Raw genomic sequence first — 19035 nt, forward strand, 5'->3', positions numbered from 1 at the left:
CTCAGACAAACAAGTCGGTGCAGGGTCCTTTATTTGGTTTAAACACGCAGACAGCACAGCTCCTTATTTACACAAAGTCTCTGAGGCACACAAGGCAGGCAGAGACTGACATAGAAATAGGATGAAGAATGGCAACATTTTTGGAGACAGAATACTCCCCGAGCAAGCTAAACCCCAAATAAACCAAATCAAACAACCCACCAAAGAGAGGCTGGGCCTGTAATGAGTTCCATTACTAGTGACATGCAGGGGAAGATGAGCAGTTCATTGCTGCTTCTGCAAAGCAACCAGTCATCAGTTTCCTCAGGGCATCCTTGAGCTCCTGGTTCCTCATGCTGTAGATGAGGGGGTTCACTGCTGGAGGAACCACCGAGTACAGAACTGCCAGCAGAATGTTCAGGAGTGGGGAGGAGATGGAGGGGGGCTTCAGGTAGGAAAAGATACCAGTGCTGACAAACAAGGAGACCGCGGCCAGGTGAGGGAGGCAGGTGGAAAAGGCTTTGTGGCGTCCCTGCTCCGAGGGGATCCTCAGCACGGCCCTGAAGATCTGCACGTAGGACACCACAATGAACACAAAACAAACACAGAGTAAACAGACACTAGCCACAATGACCCCAACCTCCCTGAGGTAGGTGTCTGAGCAGGAGAGCTTGAGGATCTGGGGGATTTCACAGAAGAACTGGTCCACAGCATTGCCCTGGCAGAGGGGCAGTGAAAACGTATTGGCCGTGTGCAGCAGAGCATAGGGAAAAGCAGTGCCCCAGGCAGCTGCTGCCATGTGGACACAAGCTCTGCTGCCCAGGAGGGTCCCGTAGTGCAGGGGTTTGCAGATGGCCACGTAGCGGTCGTAGGCCATGACAGTGAGAAGATAAAATTCTGCTGTGATCAAGAAGACAAAGAGAAAGACCTGGGCAACACATCCTGAGTAGGAGATGGCCCTGGTCCTCCAGAGGGCATTGGCCATGGCTTTGAGGAGAGTCGTGGAGAGGAAGCCCAGGTCAAGGAGGGAGAGGTTGAGGAGGAAGAAGTACATGGGGGTGTGCAGGCGGTGGTCACAGGCTACAGCGGTGATGATGAGTCCGTTGCCCAGGAGGGCAGCCAGGTAGATGCCCAGGAAGAGCCAGAAGTGTAAGAGCTGCAGCTCCCGTGTGTCTGCAAATGCCAGGAGGAGGAACTCTACGATGGAGCTCCCATTGGACATTATTTCGCTGCAGGAATAGGGGACTGTTGAAAGAGGAGAAGATATTGACAGTTTTTTTCTAAGCCTGTTTTATGCCATTTCTCAGAGAAAACACACAAAATGACTTCTTTTTCTCAGAGGAACTTCGGTCAGTTCCTTTTTGTAGGTGCAGGATTGACGTGCAGGGGCTCTGCCCATGGGCTCCAGAGAAGTCAGACCTGTGCTATTGCAGTGGTGTCAAACAGCCCGTTCATTTGGTAGGTGTTCCTGGCAGTGGGTGCCTTTAGTCGAGTGACAGGCATTTGCCTCAGTGACTGTGTGACATTTGTCCCTATTTATTCCAGTGCGATGGAGTCAGCACCCAGACCTGCTGTGTCTGAGAGGGAAGAACCCAGGGAGGGACCCAGCCCTTCCAACTCTGCTGTAATGAACAGCAAATTCTGGGTTGCAATAACTCACGGCCAACACAGAACATTTCTGACCCCCATTTTCCGTCTCCAGGCTCTCTCCAGACATGATAACAGCAGCGTTCCTGTGGGGGAGAATGGGGCTGTCACTGAGTTCCCACCCTCCCCTGCTGAATTGCTCTGAGCACAGGGGAAGTACACTTCAAGCTCTTCACCTCAAGGAGGTTCTCAGGTGCCTGAAAGACAGTGCCCAGCACCTCCTGTAGGGAGGATCAACTTGTTTCCAAGTCCCACACACTGCATTGCCCACAGCCCCCCAGGATCAGTGACTCAAATGCATCTGAGATGCCTAACACTCCCCCCACAACCCAGACCTTCCAAAAGCAAGAAAAGGAGCAGCAGGAATTGGAGAAAAAAATGCAGAGCAATACCCTGATCCTTCTGCAAATGGGGAACAGGAGAGGAAGACAGCTGGCACTCGGGAAAGCCTTCTCCTTACACAGCAGACACAGCACCTCCACTTTGGTGACATCCCAGGCCGGTTGCTCTCAGTCCCTTTTCTCTGCACAAGGAAGAGGTTTATATGTCAGAAGAGATCAATCTTTGCTGGGGATCTGTCCTTCCACTCACAGCTTCTCCCCACAGCTCCATGAGGAGCTCCCAGGGGCAGGATGAGTACTGATGTAGGCTGGTGACAGAGTCCATGCCCAAGGTCACAGAGCCCCATGGTGAAGACACCCTGCTTGGAAGGACAGCTCTGGGCTCCCCCGGGTGCACACCCACCTTCACACCCTCACGCCATCCCCACCAGAAGGCAGCCGTCATGCCCTGTCCCTCTCACACTGCACTAGGGAAGCCCTGCTCTGCAGCCCGGCTTCCTCTTCTCCATCACAGACAGATCCCAGAGGTTGGACACATTCAGCAGATCCTGCAAGGAGCCACCGACACATCACCCTGCACCCAGAGACTTACTGTGTCAGAGGCTGGGAAGAGTTCTCCTCCAGTGAGCTCTCAGCCATCCTCCCCCTCTCCCCTGCCTTCAACCTCTCTCTGCCCCGCTCCTTTCTCCTTGGTGCCCACAGGCAGCCCCCTCAGCCCTGCTGCGCTTTGCAGAGCAGCTGCTGCTGGGCAGAGCTGTCTCCCTGCAGCTCTGCCTGCTTGCTAGGAGCTCTCTCTGTCCCAGGAGCCCAGACGAGCTCAGCAGCAGAGCAACAGCCCAACAACTTTGTAATGATCTCTCTGGTGGTTTTGGTGCCACATCCGTGAAACCCAGGCACTGAGGGGAAGTTCAGGAAACCTCTTGAGGAGTCAAAGTCAGATGCAAACTGTAAAGTTTCTTGGAGCACTCATGGGTTCCACTGAGGGACGTTACTGACAAAGCCTCTCTGGGGGCTGGTTGAAGGAGAAACCTGGATTCAGTGATGACAGGTAGGCAATGGCAAGGTGAAGGGGCCTCTGATGCTGAGTAAACCTTGGAGTGCTTTGTCCAGCTAAAAGTCCAAGCCCTGACTCCCTAGCCCCTGCAAGGCAGACCCTGTCCCTCAGCCATTCCTCAGGGTTCTTCCTGGGGCAGGGTGATGTGGGGATGTGCAGTGCCAAGGGCAGGGCCAAGGTCCTCTGCTTCTGGGGTTGTGCTGGGTGGGCTGAAGAGGCACTGAGGTGCTGGTGCCGTAAGGTGAAGGGGTCTTCTGGTAGGCCTTGGGGGTTGAGACAACAGCCCTAGCCAAGGGCAGAAAGCCCTCGGCTCTCTTGGGGGCTTTTTTTCTTGCCAGAGCCCTTGAGCGTCTCCACCACAGGATGTCCTACAGTGTCCCACACCTGCGCTTGCCATTGCACCGTGCAGATCAGACTGTCCCCAGGAGAGGCCTGAGTGACACCTGAGGGACGTATTCTCCCTTCCCAGAGGCTGGATCTCAGGACCTGTAGCCTTCATGAACACCCCCAGGTTTCCTCAGCATCAGAGTGACCTTGACTTTGCCTTTGCCTTTGCCTGGGACGAAGGGAGCTCCTGGCAAGAGGGCAGTGCTGCCAAGAGCTCTGGAGTGTCCCTCTCCTCCCAGAATCACAGAACCAAGGAGGCTGGAAGGCAGCCAGCTGCCGCCTTTTCTGGGCTTCCCCTTCATGCTTGGTTTTAGCCAGCAGCTCCTTTCTCAGCCGTGCCAGCCTCCTGCCACCTTTATGTGACTTCCAGCATGTCAAGGTGGAACATTCTGGATCATGAAGAGGAGTTCCTTGAGCATCAAACACCTCTCTGCACCTGTCTTCTCTGGTGGCTGCAGCCTATGGCATTTTTCCAAGGAGGTCCCTCAGAAGGTCAAATTCTGCTCTCCTGAAACCCTGTTTTTGCCTTCTTCAATTTTCTCCACATCCTCCAAACTACCTTTTTACCCCATCCCTCTAAAAGCTCATTCAGCCATTTCCATGTTTCATCAACCCATAGCTTGAGAACTCCGTCCTTTGGCATCTGGATACTTTTAGGGATTGACTCAGAGTGATCTGATAAATTCATGCAACACATTCCTTCAAAATCCTCACATCCATGACTTGTGCTAAAAGCAAAACACCAATAGCTGTACGATTTTGCAGCGTGACATGCCCAACTATTACACAGGCTTCTGTAGAACAACTGCACTGGTGCTCGCTCTGAGTGACCAGTTACAGATCAAAGGAAACACACGTGACCAAGGCAAAGTAAAGCAAACACAGGAAAACAAGCTCAGCCCCTGTAACTCAGACTATTCCTAGCTAGCAGGAATCCACTTCTAGAAATCTGTCAAAGGCTTTTATATATTTTCTTTTATCTTTTTTTTCTTTTTTTCCCTTTTTTCTCTCTTTTTTCTTTTTTTTTCCTCTCTTTTTTTCTTTTTTTTTTCTTTTTTTTTTTCCTTCTTTTTTTTTTTCCCAATTTTCTTAGCAACAGACTTCCCTCCCCCCCCCGAAATTGACCAAGGTGGGAGGGGCAGGTCCATACTGCAGTGTTTTTGGAGGGGAGGGGAGAGCTTGTTTTTTGGGGGGTGGGGGGATGAGATCCATTTTTGGGGGGAGGGGGAAGGGTTCGGTGTGACCCCAGGTGTGATGCCGGGGGTCCCTTTTCCCCCGCCATGAGCCTTCGGCATCGTCCTTGTCCTCCTTCCTCCTCGCCGGGGGTGGGCAATGGGAGGTGCTCAGCCAGGCCATGGGTGTCGGGGCCGCAGGGGTTGGGGCCGGCCGGCCCTGGCAGCTGAAGAGGAGGACGCTCTCACTGGGAGCGTCTCTCTCTGCCACACCAGGCAGACACCGTGGGAGCCGGTGCCGCCACCAGCACCAGCTGAGCCACCTTCAGCCGTGACAGCGTCCCATGGAACCAGGGGTACTCGGAGAGGGGGTACTCCAGGGGGTCCATCTGGCAACTGTACTTAAGCGGCAAGGCACGCAACATTTCCAAGTCCCCCTCTTCCCAAGCCTTGGGGCGAAATTCGTCCCATATCTCAGGGGAATAGATAGTACATGAGTCCACTCCGGGGACTGCGATCGTGACCCACTTCAAGATACACTTAAGTTAGGACTCAATTTTGGCCTCTCTCTCCTGCACATTTTGTTCCAATTCCCTTTTTAAACTATTGAGATTCTTGCTTTGTTTATCCAGCTGCTCCTTCAGATTATTTAGCTCTTCATGACAGTCTTTTCCTCCCCAGACACAGAGGTACCCATTCTGCCCCGTTGCTCACCCCTGTCCTGCAGAGAAGATTGATGTGACTCCGCGATCCTGCTTCCTTTCAGCAGCCTGGGGAGTTCAACGGGGTTGCCACCGGATCAGCTACTCCTTAAGTTACATTCCCAGCCGCTCACCTTTTTTCCTAGGTGATTACTTGTCCGGACGGCAGCTCTCAATCCACTGCTTTATTCGTTCTGCTGGGCTCTCCACCGGTTGCTCACTGGCGCGATTCAAGTCCCTGTTCGGGCGCCATTTGTGGAGATTGAGGGCACGGACTCCGATCGAGGATGAATCGAAGACCTTTACTGTTTGCTACAGCATCATTATATAAGTTTCTCTACTAGTATACGCGCCACTAAGAAAGCTGTGGTTGGTGTACAGGCATTGTCCACAGGCCACTACCGCTAGCCCCGTTGGCTGCTGTCCTGCAGGTTTGTGTTCTTCTCGTGTCTAAGGGTCTGCACCCGTTTACTTTCCTGTTCTCTTCCTTTACTCTTGTTCAAGGCTCAGGGCAGGAGCTGCCTCAATCCTGTTAACTCTTTCCATCCCTTCTCTCCTTTTAAGCCACCACACCAGCAGCAGCACATACACAGCTGGGAAGACAGCGGGTCCCATCCCATTCCCCTCTCAGGCTCATCTGGGGTGAAGGTCATGAGGGGGCCTTGCATCCCCTGCAGCATTGACCCATGGATTTGGTTCACTTTGGTCCTTCCCCCTGACATGTTTGTCAGTCCCGTGTTGCAGACTAAGAGATCTCTGTGGCTGCTCACGAGCCGCAGACATTCTCTGTCTCCCTGGGCACGGCTGAGTTTAACCGAGGTGTTGCGACGTATTTCGATAGCTGCAGGGCCATTTGCAAGCCCTCGCGTTGCTCTTGTCTTTACAAACTCCTGCTTGTGCTCCGGTCTCGTGTTCACCTGCTGGGGAATGGCTCCTCTGCCCATGCTCAGCCTCACCATCTTGTGTGCCACCAGACCCTCTGTGCCCAGTGCAGAGACTGCTTCTTCTGGGGCATCATCCCTTTGCTGAGAGGAGCCCGCACGGGCACCATCTACTATGAAACAGGAGCGTTGCTCTCTCCTCCGCTGTGCTGCTGAGCTCGTTCACATGGACTGCTGTGGTTTATGCCTCCATGATAGGCACCATCCTGAGGATAACCTCTGTGCAAAGCCACAATAAGGCCTTCTTCACCTGGATATCCTTCTCTTGCACATCCTCTCTTTCTTCACTCTGTGTCTCTCATGCTGGCTGCGTGTTTGGCGATGCAGGGCCTGAACAGAATCTGTCTGCAAATTTGCAGGTTCGCCTAAGGAGGTGCCTTCAGGAGAAGAATACTTTTAGATAATTTAGGTGTTACCCAACAGAATAAGAAGACACCAGCCTTTGAGTGTGTGAACTGACCTAGAAAATGGAAACCGGGATGACAACCTCTGATTCAACAATTCACCACGCTCAAACTGCTGGGGGTGACTGAGCTTGAGATTTTGCTCAAATGCAGCCAGCGGTTTAACCTCAGAAACTTTTCCAGGCGAACCCAGCGCAGAGCTTCCCCTGTGCCAGACTAGAGGCAAAGAACAATCCGGGCATTTGGGATGTAAGACTAGCCTGAGCCCCAAGATGAAATGTCATGCCAACGTGGAGCACCACCCTACAATGAACTTCACATTTTGCTCCTTGCCTAATGCTACCCATTCTGCCCTGGGACAGAGCCTGAGGGGACAACACAGCCTGTGGAGAACTTTTGTTTCACTGCTTCAAACCCACCAGCTCCTCCCCTCGCTCTCCTCCCCTTGCGTTGTGAATCATCCTGTGTCTGGTCTCATCTGCTCTGCTCCTATCTATGTCTAAAAACAACGGTATAGATGAAGGGAAAAACATTGGTCGTTATTATGTATACTTTTCTTGTGCTTCCTTCTGTTAGATTTGTATTTTGAGTTTAAAAAATAATAACTGGGTACATCCGAGATTTGAGACTTGAACAGTGAGTGTCACCGACTGTGCTGCAGGTGCCTGTGAGAACTTGTTTCCCAGAGGCTCCCTCTATACTCAATGGAGACAAGAGAAAACACTAGAGGCTGGGTCCTCCCAGCCTATAACTGGCATGTAAAACAAAGCTTACAAATCTCTTCCAGACACCCTTGCTCTGCGTTTCGGTCAGGACATTTGAGGGTAATAGCAATGAGCAGCTGTTTGGAAACAACTGCATTTGAGTGCAGGCGGATGTCAGATGAGACTGTGTGGAACCACAGAAAATTTCAGTCACTATTTAGAGTACTAAGGAAGACAAGTCAGACTTGGTCCTTGTTCCCCCTTCCCACCCCTGTCCTCTCCTGAAGAAACAGAGAACAAGAAGCCACGGAAGAAAGTGGGGGATTACAGAAGAGATACTTGATATTACTTATTTTAAAATCAGCAGATTCTCAGCGATTCCTAGCCCAAAAAGGCAAGTATGGAAAAATAGAAAGAACAGCATTTAACATACAGATTTGGTTTGATTTCTTTTGTTTTGCTTTTTTAGTATTCTTGCAATAGAAGAGGAGAGTTTGGCACGTAGGTGTGACAGAGGTTTGCAATAGGTCTGAGTGAATGAATTTGTGATTACCCAGGAATGGGATGAAATAGCTAACAACCTCTTTAAAATGTGTACTGGAGAAAGAAATCCTTTGTGAGTGTTTGGAAAGGGTAGAAAACAGACAACAAATTCTGTGACGACTCCCACTGAAATGCGAAACAGAGAAATTGGGGTGGGAGAAACGCTTGAAGGACTGTCTCTGTCTGTGTCATATAGCAAGACTGCAAGAAAGGAAAGCAGCAGAGAAGGAAGGACAGAACTATTCACCCAGATGGTGAAATTTTCACAGTTGTTTTTTGCCAGGTCCCTGTCTCCTCAGGATGAACTGAAATTGAGCATGGGAGCAGAAAATGAAAGTGCAGTTACTGAGTTCATCCTAGAGGGTTTCTCAGGGCTTGATCAAAGACTACAGCTATTTCTCTCTCTGGTCCTTCTGCTCGTCTACCTGACAACAGTGATGGGGAATGCGACCATCATTTTCCTGGTGTGTATGGATCACCACCTGCAAACCCCCATGTACTTTTTCATCAGCAACCTGTCCTTCCTGGAGATCTGGTTTACATCCTCCACAAGCATCAAACTTGTTGTGATCCTGGCTTCTGGGAGGAGAAGAATCTCCCTAAGCAGCTGCTTTGCCCAATCCTATTTCTATTTTGCCCTGGGCTGCACAGAGTTGGCTCTTCTGGTTGTCATGTCCTTTGACCGCTATGTTGCCATCTGCCAGCCTTTGTGTTACGCTGCCATCATGAAGCCTCAGCTCTGCATCCGCCTGGTTGTTGCTGCTTGGGTCACAGGCATCACACTCATGAGTTACCGTCTGGTCCTCCTCCACGCGCTGACTTTCTGTGGCTCCAACAGGATCCACCGTTTTTTTGGTGACAACTCCCCCTTATTCAAATTGTCCTGCTCTGACACCAGCCTGCTTTGGAAACTAGACTCTTTTTTATTGTCATTTGTCGTACTGGGTTCCTTATGTTTAACTCTGGCATTTTACATGGGCATCCTTCTCTGTATTCTACACCTTCCAGCAGCCTCTGGGAGGAAAAAAGCTTTTACTACATGTTCTTCCCATCTCACCACCTTGGCCATTGTATATGGGAGCTGCATTGCTCTCTACGTGTGTCCTTCAGAAGATGTTTCCTTGGAGACAAACAGAATCGTAGCTTTGCTGAACACCGTCCTGTACCCATTCTTAAATCCATTCGTCTACAGCCTTAGAAACAAGGCTGTGATGCTGGCCCTGAACAAAGCCATTGCCCGTGCAACAGTACAGCTTTTCCCCTCATCATGATGCCTTTCTGGACACTGATTCCAATGACCTGCTGTTACCTCTTAAATGATACCAGTGCGTATGTATGTGACCTCCAAACACAGATGCCTCAGGAGGCTGATGTTCTTCTGGGATTGTGTCAGGCTAAGTGATACGAAGCTCATCTGTACAGTCAAAGAAAGCACTACCAATGGCAGGAGGAGTAGCTCAGCTAATACCCTGCCTCGTCTCTCCCAGACCCATCCCAGGAGAGCCACCAGCTCATCAAAAGCCCTTCTCTGCAAACTAAGAAGAGCACAGAGGCACAGTGGCAGGTGGGAACCCAGATTAAAGGCTCCTGAGGCATGAACAAGTTGTCCCAGCTCCTTCCAGGGCTGCCCTGGGAAAGCCATCAGCCCCGTTTCCAGGTGTGATACCCATCAAGACGAGTCACAGAGAGCAGCTTTCTGGATCACCACTTGGGCTAAGGGGACTGTTGCCTGGAGGTGGAGAACACCTTTTGGGATGCAGGGCAGGAGCATTTTTGGATTGCACAGGACTTATCATGGGAAGTTTAGGGGAGGCCCTCGACCAGTGTAACCTGTTCTGTCTTCTCATGAAACTTTATTTCCAACTCTTTCCTGGGTGAGTCAATCTCTCCTCTGCGTGAACCTGTGAGCACAGGGGTGTGAGTGCAGCAACTGGAGCAGGACCAGGGGGTCAGACAGCCCTTGTGTCGTTTGTGCCAGCAACTGAGAGACGGGAGTAACTGGACGTCAGAGTTTGTGTGTGTGTGTGTGTGTGAGACTGAGGTGGTCTGTACCAGCATCTGGAATGGGACTGTAGCCTCAGGGGCTCATACTGAGGAGACTGAGTGTCAGAGCCCAGGCGCTGGAGGGATCCACCCTGTACAGGTACCTCTATAGAACAGAATGGTTCAGTTGGAAGGGGCCTACAATGATCATCCAGTCCAGCTGCCTGACCACTTCTCACCAAAAGATAAATCATGTCCTTAAGGGCATTGTCCCAATGCCTCTTAAACACTGACAGGCTTGGGGTGTCAACCACCTCTCTAGGAAGCCCGTTGCAGGGTTTGACCACCCTCTTGGTAAAGAAATGCTTCCTAATGTCCAGTCTAAACCTCTCCTGGTGCAGCTTGGAACCATTCCCACATGCCCTGTCACAGGCTATCAGGGAAGAGAGCTCAGCCCCTCCCTCTCCACGTCCCCATCTTAGGAAGCTGTCGAGAGCAATGAGGTCACTCCTCAGCCTCTTTATTTCCAGGTTACACAAACCCACTCTCCTTAGCCGTTCCTCATAGGACATGCCTTCCAGCCCTGCCACCAGCTTTGTTGCCCTCCTCTGAGCACCTTAAGTATCCTTGAAAATTGTGGGGCCCAGAAGTGCACACAGTGCTCAAAGTGAGGCCACACCAACGCTGAACAGAGTGGGATAATCCCCTCTTTGGGCTGGCTGGTTCTACTTTGTTTGATGCACCCCAGCTTCCAGTTTGCCCTCTTGGCTGATGGGGAACCATCGAGACTCCTTTTGAGCCTGCTGTCAACCAGCACCCCCAGATCCCGTTCTGCAGGGCTGCTCTCCAACCACTCCTCTCCCAGTCTACACTTGTGACTGGTGTTCTTTCATCCCAGGAGTCGAATCTGACATTTGTTCTTGTTAAACACGGTGACAACTCTGGGCCATGGATACAGGTATTAAATTGAACAGGACCCAGAAAAGGTCTGTGTGTTCCCCACGTACGTCCCAGTATGTATCCTTGCTAAGTCCATACTGCCTGCATTTGGACACATTCTTCTCTTTTAGGGGCCCAGGAACGTCACCCAGGAGGACTCTAATTGATGGCACACTCCTCATCAAAATGAGCTTTTAGAATCATAGATTCATGAATAGATTTGGTTGGAAGGGACATTCAATGGTCATCTAAAGACACTGAAATCATTTAGTCCGAACCCCAGCTGGGGCAGGGCCAGCTGGAGCAGGTTGCTGAAGACCTGGTCGAGATCGGTTGATGGAGACTCCACCAATCCACTGGGGCACTCTGTTCCAGTTGTTGACCACCCTTCCAGTCAAAAAGCATTTACCTGTTTCAGACAGAATTTTGTGTCTATATATCTGTGTCCATCACCCCCTTGTCACTGGGAACTACCAAGAAAAGTTTGGCTCCCTGGTCTTCATGCCCTCCCATCAAGTATTCCTATACATTAATAAAATCCCTCCACGCTTCCTTCTCCAGACTGAACAGTCCCACAACTCTCAGCCTTAACACCTATGAAAGCTGCTCCAGTCCCTTAAACCAGCTCTGTGGCCCTTTGCTGGACTTGCTTTAGTAGATGAGCAACTTCCTCGCCCTGGGCAGCCCAGCACTGGACACAGCACTCCAGGTGTGTCCTCACCAGTGCTGAGTGGAGGGGAAGGGTCACCTCCCTCCACCTGCCAGCATCGCTTTCCCTAATGCAGTTTTAACCTAATGTTTCTCTACCCGTCCTGACTGGAATGGCCTGACTTGGGTAGAAGAATATTGAGGGAGACCACGGCAAGGGTTGGGCTGAAGCTGAGGCAAATGGCAGCCACTTTTTATCTCCTCGTGCACAAGTGCAGGCTGTCAGGTTGGTGAGGCACGAGTGACCCTTGGAGAATCCATGTTGACAGTCACTCTCTCGCAGGTGCTCAGAACTGTCACCCATGAGGACTCTCAGTGATGTCACACTCCTCCCCAGCGTGAGCTTGTACAGTCTGGGGTTCCCTGGGATGCACTTTCGGCCTCTTTCAAAGATGGATGTTTGTCCTCTCTCAGAAGAGACCTCTGCCATTCCCATGACATTTCCAAAGGGATATTCCAAAGAAATATCCATCTTCCCCTGTGAGTTCACTAACACTGTTCTTCCTGTTCTATGGTGGATCTAATTTCTTTAATCTTTCAGATATTTGCACCTGTTCAGGATACAATGACCATTTCTGAAGTCATCTTTTCAGATGCAGACTGGCCAGATCTTTACTCTCTGGTTTCCTCCTCCCCTTAATCTTTGCTCATTCAGATGCCTCTCACCTACGTTGCTGTTTTGAGCTTCAGGTAGTAAAATCTTACCTGTCTTTCAACAGTCTAATTGTGTCCTTAGCCAACTCTTTCATTGTCTTTATTTCTAATTATCTTGTATCCACCTACTGTAGATATTTCTCCTCAGATTATCGCTTGTAGGAAGTTCAAGCTCATTAGAGACAGCTCGGACAGAGCATGCGCTTGCAGAGTGTGTTTTATTGTTCATGAAACTTTATCATGCCGCACTGTTCTCTACACATCAGGAAAGTTCTTCTGTGCCCGCGTGCAGCCGGGTCTGTCAGGAGATCAGGCGGGAGATGATGCAATGGAGCTGTAACATCCAGCTGCAGAATGCAGTGGAGAAGGCTGATATGACAAAAAGTGATGCAAGTTAAAGGGGACAATGAGGAAAACTATGGGGTTGGGGAGTTGAGGAGTAAGGTTGTCCATACAGTGTCAGACCTCAAAAAAATGCCTTTCTGACCAGTCCAGACCTCCTGAGGAGACTCTCGGGATCGTTAGCACTTGGAGAATGCTGCTCTAACCCCTTCGCTGAAAGAAAAGGCAGAAGGTGTAACCCTTAAAAAAAAAAAAAAAATTCTTAGATGCACTTTGAAAACTTCCTCCTGAACTACACCATGAAATAGCTCCAGTTATCTGTGCAAGTTTTGAAGACTTGAAGAAAATGACAAGGTAAACAGCTCATTAGGGCATTTGGGGCTCATTCCATGACCCCCAGGTACTGAGAGAAGTCTGGAGAAACCTCTCCAGAAGTCAAAGTCAGAAGCAAAGCCCAGAGGTACCTTGAAGCTCTGACTGGCCCCCTGAGGGCCCTTACTGACAAAGCCTCCCCAGGACCTCCTTAGAGCAGATCACTGGAGGCCGTGCTTGCAGGCAGGCCAAGGCCCTGTGCAGGGGGCTGGAATGCTGAGAAAACCCTTTACTTTGCTTTAGGAAGCAGAAAGGCCAAGCCCTGACCCTCAGGCCCTGCCAAGGCCCATCCTGACACCCTCCATGTTCCATGTCACCAGCCTCGCTGGCAGAGGCAACTGCTCTAGCCAAGAGGACCAAGACCTCAGGCCTCTTGGACCTTTCAGCCTTGCTACAGCCCTTGGCCATCTCTACTGCAGGCTGTCCTACCCTGCCCCAAGCCTGCCCCTCTTTCCCTTCAGGCTGTTGACACCCTGTTTGCTTTCCCACCCAGCTCTCACCCCACCGTTTCTCCACCTTCCCTCATGTCTCTCAACTCCTGCTGGCCATTCCTTGAAACACAAAGCCATAGGCTGATACAGACCCCCTCTTGGTGACCTCTTGCACCACAAGGCTACCCTCTGTGAGACATTTCTTTTGTTCTCCCCTCCAGTCTGAACCTTCCAAGCTGCACTTTGTGGAGGTTTCCTTCTCTTCCCACTACCAAGAAAATCTCCATCAGCTCTGAAACCACCCTTCAAGCAGGTGCACGCTGCTCCTGTAGTGCCCTCAGCCTCCACTTCAGCAGGCTAAAGAAGCCCAGAACCTTCATCCTCCCTGCACAGGCTCCAAACTCCAGCCTGGCAGATCTCCTCAGCAGGCTTTCCTTTTCCTCCCTATTCCTCCAGGCAAGGCAGCCCCAAAGCCAGACTCTGGTCATCCAGATGTGACCACAGCAGTGCCGAGCCAAGGGGGATTACAGGTCCCTTGTCTGGGTGGCCACGCACCCCCTAACGTAGCCCCGTCTCTGCAGCCCCACCTGCAGCTGGACTTCCACACGGTGAGCGTGTACCACCGGCTCCTATGGCATCCCTCGTAGTGCCCAGGCCCTTCTCCTCAGGGTCTTGGCTGTGCTGCCCAGCTGTATTTTCTGGTTTTGTGGGGCAGCATTGAGTGCCTTCTCCTTGTTGCCGTGGCCCATGACCTCTGCACAGCCCTCTGTGACCCCCTGCACTATGCCCTCATCATGAGCAGGGGTCTCTGCATCTGGCTGGTGGTGGGGTCGTGGCTGACTGTCTTACCAGTGCAAGTAGGACAGACCCACCAGGTGCTCACTTTGCCCTTCTGTGCATCTCGTCACCTTCACCACTTTTTCTGTGACCTCCCCCCTCTGCTGGCACTGGCCTGTGCAGACACTTTCTGGAACCAAGGGATGCTGTACACCATCATCCTGGCATTCGGAGTCCTTCCCTTCTCCTTCATAGTTGTGTCTTACGTTAAAATTACCAGGGAAACTCTGAAAATACCTTTGGCTCTGGGCAGACACAAAGCCTTTTTCACCTGCTCTTCTCATCTCTGGGTGGTGACGCTCTGCTACGGCTTGGCCACAGTCGTCTACTTAAAGCAACGGTCAAGGGATTCCATAGGCACCAACAAATACCTTGTCCTGCTTTATACAGTTGGGACCCCCATGTTTAACCCTGTCATCTATAGCCTGAGGAATAAGGAAGTGAGAATTGCCTTGAAGAGACTCCTCTGGACAAAGTGATAGTACAGAGCATGCAAAAGAGTCCCAAATAGTACCAGAACTCTCCCTGGGGTACATGGTGGCCTGAATAGAGCACCCCGTACTTGCTCCAACAAAACCCTGTGTCCAGCCTGGCTTTCATCCTCCTGAAGAAGGGGAAAGGTCTCCTGAGGCCCTCCCGTTACGCCATACCCCACCATGACATCTTTGTCCTCCAGAGCATCTTCAGTGTCCCTCTATAGCTTAACGCCAGTAGCTACTTCAAGCTGTGCCTGACCAACCACACGTTAAAGGGAAATCCTCAAAGGATGGTCAGTAGTCAATGGGGCCCAAAAGGTGAAACAATCGATGAAGGGATGACTGCCCTCAGGGCTGAGAAATCACTTGATGGACCCCACAGACTATCTACAGTGTCCCAGCGTGGAATCAGCTGTAAAAAGTTAAAAGACATGAAAGTCATGTTCCCCTCCTATGATCTCGTCCACGTAGTTGTCTAATGCTTTCTAACTTGACATAAAGAATAAGAAACCCCAATCACCAGGGGAAGAGTCCAGCACTGGAATAGACCTCTGGAGTTTGTGTTGGTTGTGCTTTAACCCCAGCTGGCAAGGTTTCCCAGGAGGGACTCTCCAGTATTCACCACAGCCACACACGCCCTTGGGGCAGTTGACCTTCTGGCACTCATGAGGGCAGGCAGCTCAGGAACACGTGTGTCTGCTAGAACCGAGGCTCCAAATTCTTCTTTGCAGTCGGGGGCTAAGGCTGGATCGAGCTGCACCGACGCTCCTCTTGGAGAGGAAGTTTAGAAAGTGAGGGGGGCCTGTCTGGACCTCACGATTCAGCGGTGGGTCTTCCTGGACTCTTCTAAAACACAGGGAGGGATCTCCTTCACCTGGCCTGAGGGAAGGGATTCAGCTGTCTCAAGGGAGGCATCTCATCCTGGGTCTGTAGTCCCCAAGGCTAAAAGAGGAGTTATCTCCACCCCATGCCCACCACAAACCCGCAGGAGGGGGGATCCCTCTTGCCTCCGTTCAGACGTGCACAAGATAGGCTCCTGCACGTGAGCTCCTTCTCTCAGCTCCCTTGCTCGTTACTGGAAATGGAGGGCAGGAGGAAGGTGCTCAGGCGCAGACACTTGGTGACACATTTGGTGCCAGAGGTGACCAAGATGCATGCTGGTGACTGCAAGCTCTGATGGAGCAGTTCCTAGGCACAGGGCAGCATCTGGGGGCATCTTCTTAGAGGTTGGTGGGAAATTCCATTGACCAACTTAAAAGACAGAAGGTGCCCATGGGCAGGACCACGGGCAGGACCACGGGCAGAACCTGTAACTATTCCCTATGTCCAGGGCATCCTCTAGAGGTGTTCAGCTGATCAAACGGAGCCATGTGGCACAGGCAGAGCCAAGTCTCTCTCTTTCTCTTCTCCATCAGCTCTATTTTCTCTATGTCTTTCGAGTCTAACAGCAGTTGTCTCTTGTGCATTCCTTCATTGCCTGCCCTAATTCAGGGCAGCTGAACCTCAATTTAATATCCAAATACAGGCCCATAGTGCTCCGGGAGGTGCAAGAGCTCCCCAGCACAACTGCAGGCACCTGACACGGACAGCACGGGTCCAGCCCAGGAACCCCGCCATCATTCAGACTAGTTGAGTGGCAGGCACCACCCAGGGCACCTCAGAGTCTGGTAGCAGGTTTCTCTTGGCAAGTCTGCTCTCAACCCAGATGTGCCAAAGCTGAGGTGCTGCAGCCCAGACATGCAGCGGTGCTCTGGGTCTGTGGCACAGAGAGGAGGAGCTGGAGCTGTGTGTGCAATCTCTTCATTCCACTTCAAGGGCCTAACAAAAGAGGGCTGTTGTGACAGCTCCCATTACTGGGGTTCTGGGATGAGTGGGTACGGGATGAATGGGTACAGGATGATCAGGAGGCCAGAAAGATCAGTAGGAGGGAGCCCTCTGTGTGAAGGAGCTTCTTAGACGTGTGGAGCTCCTCTATGGGATGAACAAGTTCGGTGCGCCTTTGTGGGTGCGGGTCAGAGGAGAGACTGGTAGGGGTGACAGTTTGGTGTGAGGCAGAGAACACATTTAAGTCCCCTTGTGGACTTGAATTACCTGGCATTCACTGGAAGGGGACCACAACAACATGCAAACAGTCTTGGAGGTTTCTGGAGGGGCTTGGGACACAGGTGTTTATAGCACAGCTGCCAGCTTGGTCAGCAAGGGTGACGCTCATCTGCATCTGCTGCTTTCAAAGGAGGAAGCGCTGGACGTGGGTGTGAAAGCCAGTGTCAGCCTTGTCTGTCACGAAGATGTAAGTGTGGAGTCTCCCCTCCCAAGCAGAAGGAGAATAGAAGAGTGCAGATGCCAGATCTCAGAGGAGCAGACTTTGAGTCTCAAGCCTTGTGAGTTTTAGGGCAGGAGCCCATGTGAGCAGCACAGAAGAGCAGCAATGCTCAGTATAGCTGGTGTTCAAGGACAGTGTCTTTCAAGCACGAGAGAGTGCGCACCAAGAGTCAGGACAACAAGCAGAGCTGTCAGGAGAGAAGCTTGGAGGAACAGGAGACTCACAGCGAAGCTACACAGAAAAAAAGGAAGCCTACAAGAGGTGGATGCAAGGATCGAAAAAAGGAGGAATTCAGAACTCCCTTTTGTTTTAGAAAAGCCAGAGCTCCTGTGAGGCTGACACTTGCAAGGCAATTCAAGGGCACAATGATGAGCTGTTCTTCAGGAACAGTTCAAGAAGAACTGCAGACAATGTGTGGCCGCTGCTAAATTTCCTCAGAGTAGGTGTAGAGAGGTCTGAGGCACTTTTGGCCTTTGTCTTCACCAGCAAGGTCTTCCAGTTATGTATGTCTAAGAGGCAGAAGCCCAGAAACAATCCAACAGTGACGGAGATCAAGTCAAGCGTTACTTAGGTAAGGTCAGCCCAACCCTTAGGAGCCTATTGGAGCAGGCGGGATGAGGCCAAGGCTGTTGACAGACCAGGCCAGTGCCACAGCAGGGCTACTCTGGTCCAGTTGGAAGGTGTCCATGACTGGAGAAAGCAAGAAGTGAATCTAACACATGCCTTCTAAAGAGACCCAAGGGCTGAGCAGGGGAACTACAGGCTACAGGGAGAGAGGCCAGGAGCCATGTGGCTGGGCAGCAGCTCTGTGGAAACGGCCCTGGTAGTCCTTGAATTTCATTAGGCAAAATACGAACCAGCAGCAAAGGTGGGCAACAGCCTTCTGGGCCGTAGGAGCAGGAGCGCAGCCACAAGAAGGGATTATGTTCCTCTGCTCAGCACCTTTGACACCACACCCTGCACCACGACAGGGAGACAATGGCAAACAGGAACCAGTTCACTGAAGGGCCACTGAGGTGGCAATCCTCCAGTTCTCCTCCAAGTGCTTGGGTGATTTCACTATCTCCAACAACAACAACAGCATCCGTCTGCCTAAACATCAATCTCTGCAGCAGAGCCATCTGCACCAGGGTAGCCCCTCTGGGCGATTCCAATGCAATCAGCATTTGCCATCCACAGCGTGACACCCAATCCACAAGTCCCTCTCTGAAGCGGTTCAGATGAAGGGTGGCCTTGCAAAAGCCACCCTTTGTGTCACCAGGTGGCATGGACACTGCTGTTTCCCTCTCAGAGTGTGGCTGAGGCTGGATCCCCTTCTCAGGACAGACTCCCTGCCAGGAAGCCACAGCCATGAGGGCAACTCACCTGGCTCCTACTGACACTTCACTCGGTATCAGTTGTGATTGATTTGGTGCTTTTCGGGGCCTGCTCCTTCTGCACAATCACAGACGGGCAATCATTTCATAAGACACGGTCAAAAAGGCCCTGCTGTGTCTAAGAAAGCTCACCGTGAGCTCTAGAGGCACCAAGGAAGATTCTAAAAAGCACCAGGAAGATCTAAAACTCTCAAGGCCTCTTCTGAAGAGGGAGCGGCCCTGAGCAGTAGTTGTTGGTCATGTGTAGGTGTGGGAGAGAGCGTCGGGGGATGTCAGTGAGAAACAAAGAGATTGCTGATGGCTTTATCGAATCCTTAAAATTTTGTCCAGCAATAGAAAATAGGTAGAGGAGGAGGAGGAGGGTTTTACTGGAAACATAGCAGGAAGGAAGGCCCCTCCTGTGCATATCAGGGATGATACAGATGTTTCCAACTTGCGTGCAGGCCATGGAGATGGGGAATGCCCACTGCTGGGGGTGGCTGGGCTTAGTCATCCTCATGAGCTGACCAGCACCCTTGGATGCAACATGTCCAGCCCCATGGACTGGAAAGGGTGTGGTTTGCTAAGGGACCCCTGGCTTGATCCCCATCCGCCACTGGTTGTTCTCCTCCAGAGTCCTGCCTCACAGCTCAAAGGCCTGGGGGACCTTGCTGGTGGTAACTGCAGCAAAGAGGACAGACTATCCCAGATCCATCTACACGTATTCTTATCTAATTTAGGA

General features: G+C 51.5%; 3 protein-coding genes across 3 annotated transcripts; 2 read left to right on the forward strand and 1 right to left on the reverse strand.

Moving 5' to 3' along the window:
* Nucleotides 1-235: 235 nt before the first annotated feature.
* Nucleotides 236-1201, reverse strand: LOC147412920 (olfactory receptor 14C36-like). Its single transcript, XM_086480795.1, has one exon. It carries the CDS (start codon nucleotides 1199-1201, stop codon nucleotides 236-238), a length of 966 nt encoding a protein of 321 aa, XP_086336921.1.
* A 6923-nt stretch (nucleotides 1202-8124) lies between these two features.
* On the forward strand, nucleotides 8125-9144 carry LOC147412921 (olfactory receptor 6E1-like). The gene has a single exon (XM_086480796.1). The coding sequence runs from the start codon at nucleotides 8125-8127 to the stop codon at nucleotides 9142-9144; it is 1020 nt and encodes a 339-aa protein (XP_086336922.1).
* A 3333-nt stretch (nucleotides 9145-12477) lies between these two features.
* On the forward strand, nucleotides 12478-14618 carry LOC147412922 (olfactory receptor 10AG1-like). The gene is made up of 3 exons (XM_086480798.1): nucleotides 12478-12546; nucleotides 13884-13936; nucleotides 14018-14618. The coding sequence occupies exons 1-3, from the start codon at nucleotides 12478-12480 to the stop codon at nucleotides 14616-14618; spliced, it is 723 nt and encodes a 240-aa protein (XP_086336924.1).
* Nucleotides 14619-19035: the final 4417 nt, after the last annotated feature.

The sequence above is a fragment of the Leptosomus discolor genome, unplaced genomic scaffold (assembly GCF_034619465.1).
Source record: "Leptosomus discolor isolate bLepDis1 unplaced genomic scaffold, bLepDis1.hap2 HAP2_SCAFFOLD_35, whole genome shotgun sequence".
Taxonomy (NCBI): Eukaryota; Metazoa; Chordata; class Aves; order Leptosomiformes; family Leptosomidae; genus Leptosomus; species Leptosomus discolor.

Bases quoted from the DNA above. Each gene is read 5' to 3' on its own strand.
- LOC147412920 (XM_086480795.1), bottom strand. From the start codon at position 1,201: ATGTCCAATGGGAGCTCCATCGTAGAGTTCCTCCTCCTGGCATTTGCA.
- LOC147412921 (XM_086480796.1), top strand. From the start codon at position 8,125: ATGGTGAAATTTTCACAGTTGTTTTTTGCCAGGTCCCTGTCTCCTCAG.
- LOC147412922 (XM_086480798.1), top strand. From the start codon at position 12,478: ATGATGCAATGGAGCTGTAACATCCAGCTGCAGAATGCAGTGGAGAAG. The intron at 12,547-13,883 runs GCAAGTTAAAGG...CCGTCTCTGCAG, and splicing joins CTGATATGACAAAAAGTGAT to CCCCACCTGCAGCTGGACTT. The intron at 13,937-14,017 runs GCATCCCTCGTA...TTTGTGGGGCAG, and splicing joins GTGTACCACCGGCTCCTATG to CATTGAGTGCCTTCTCCTTG.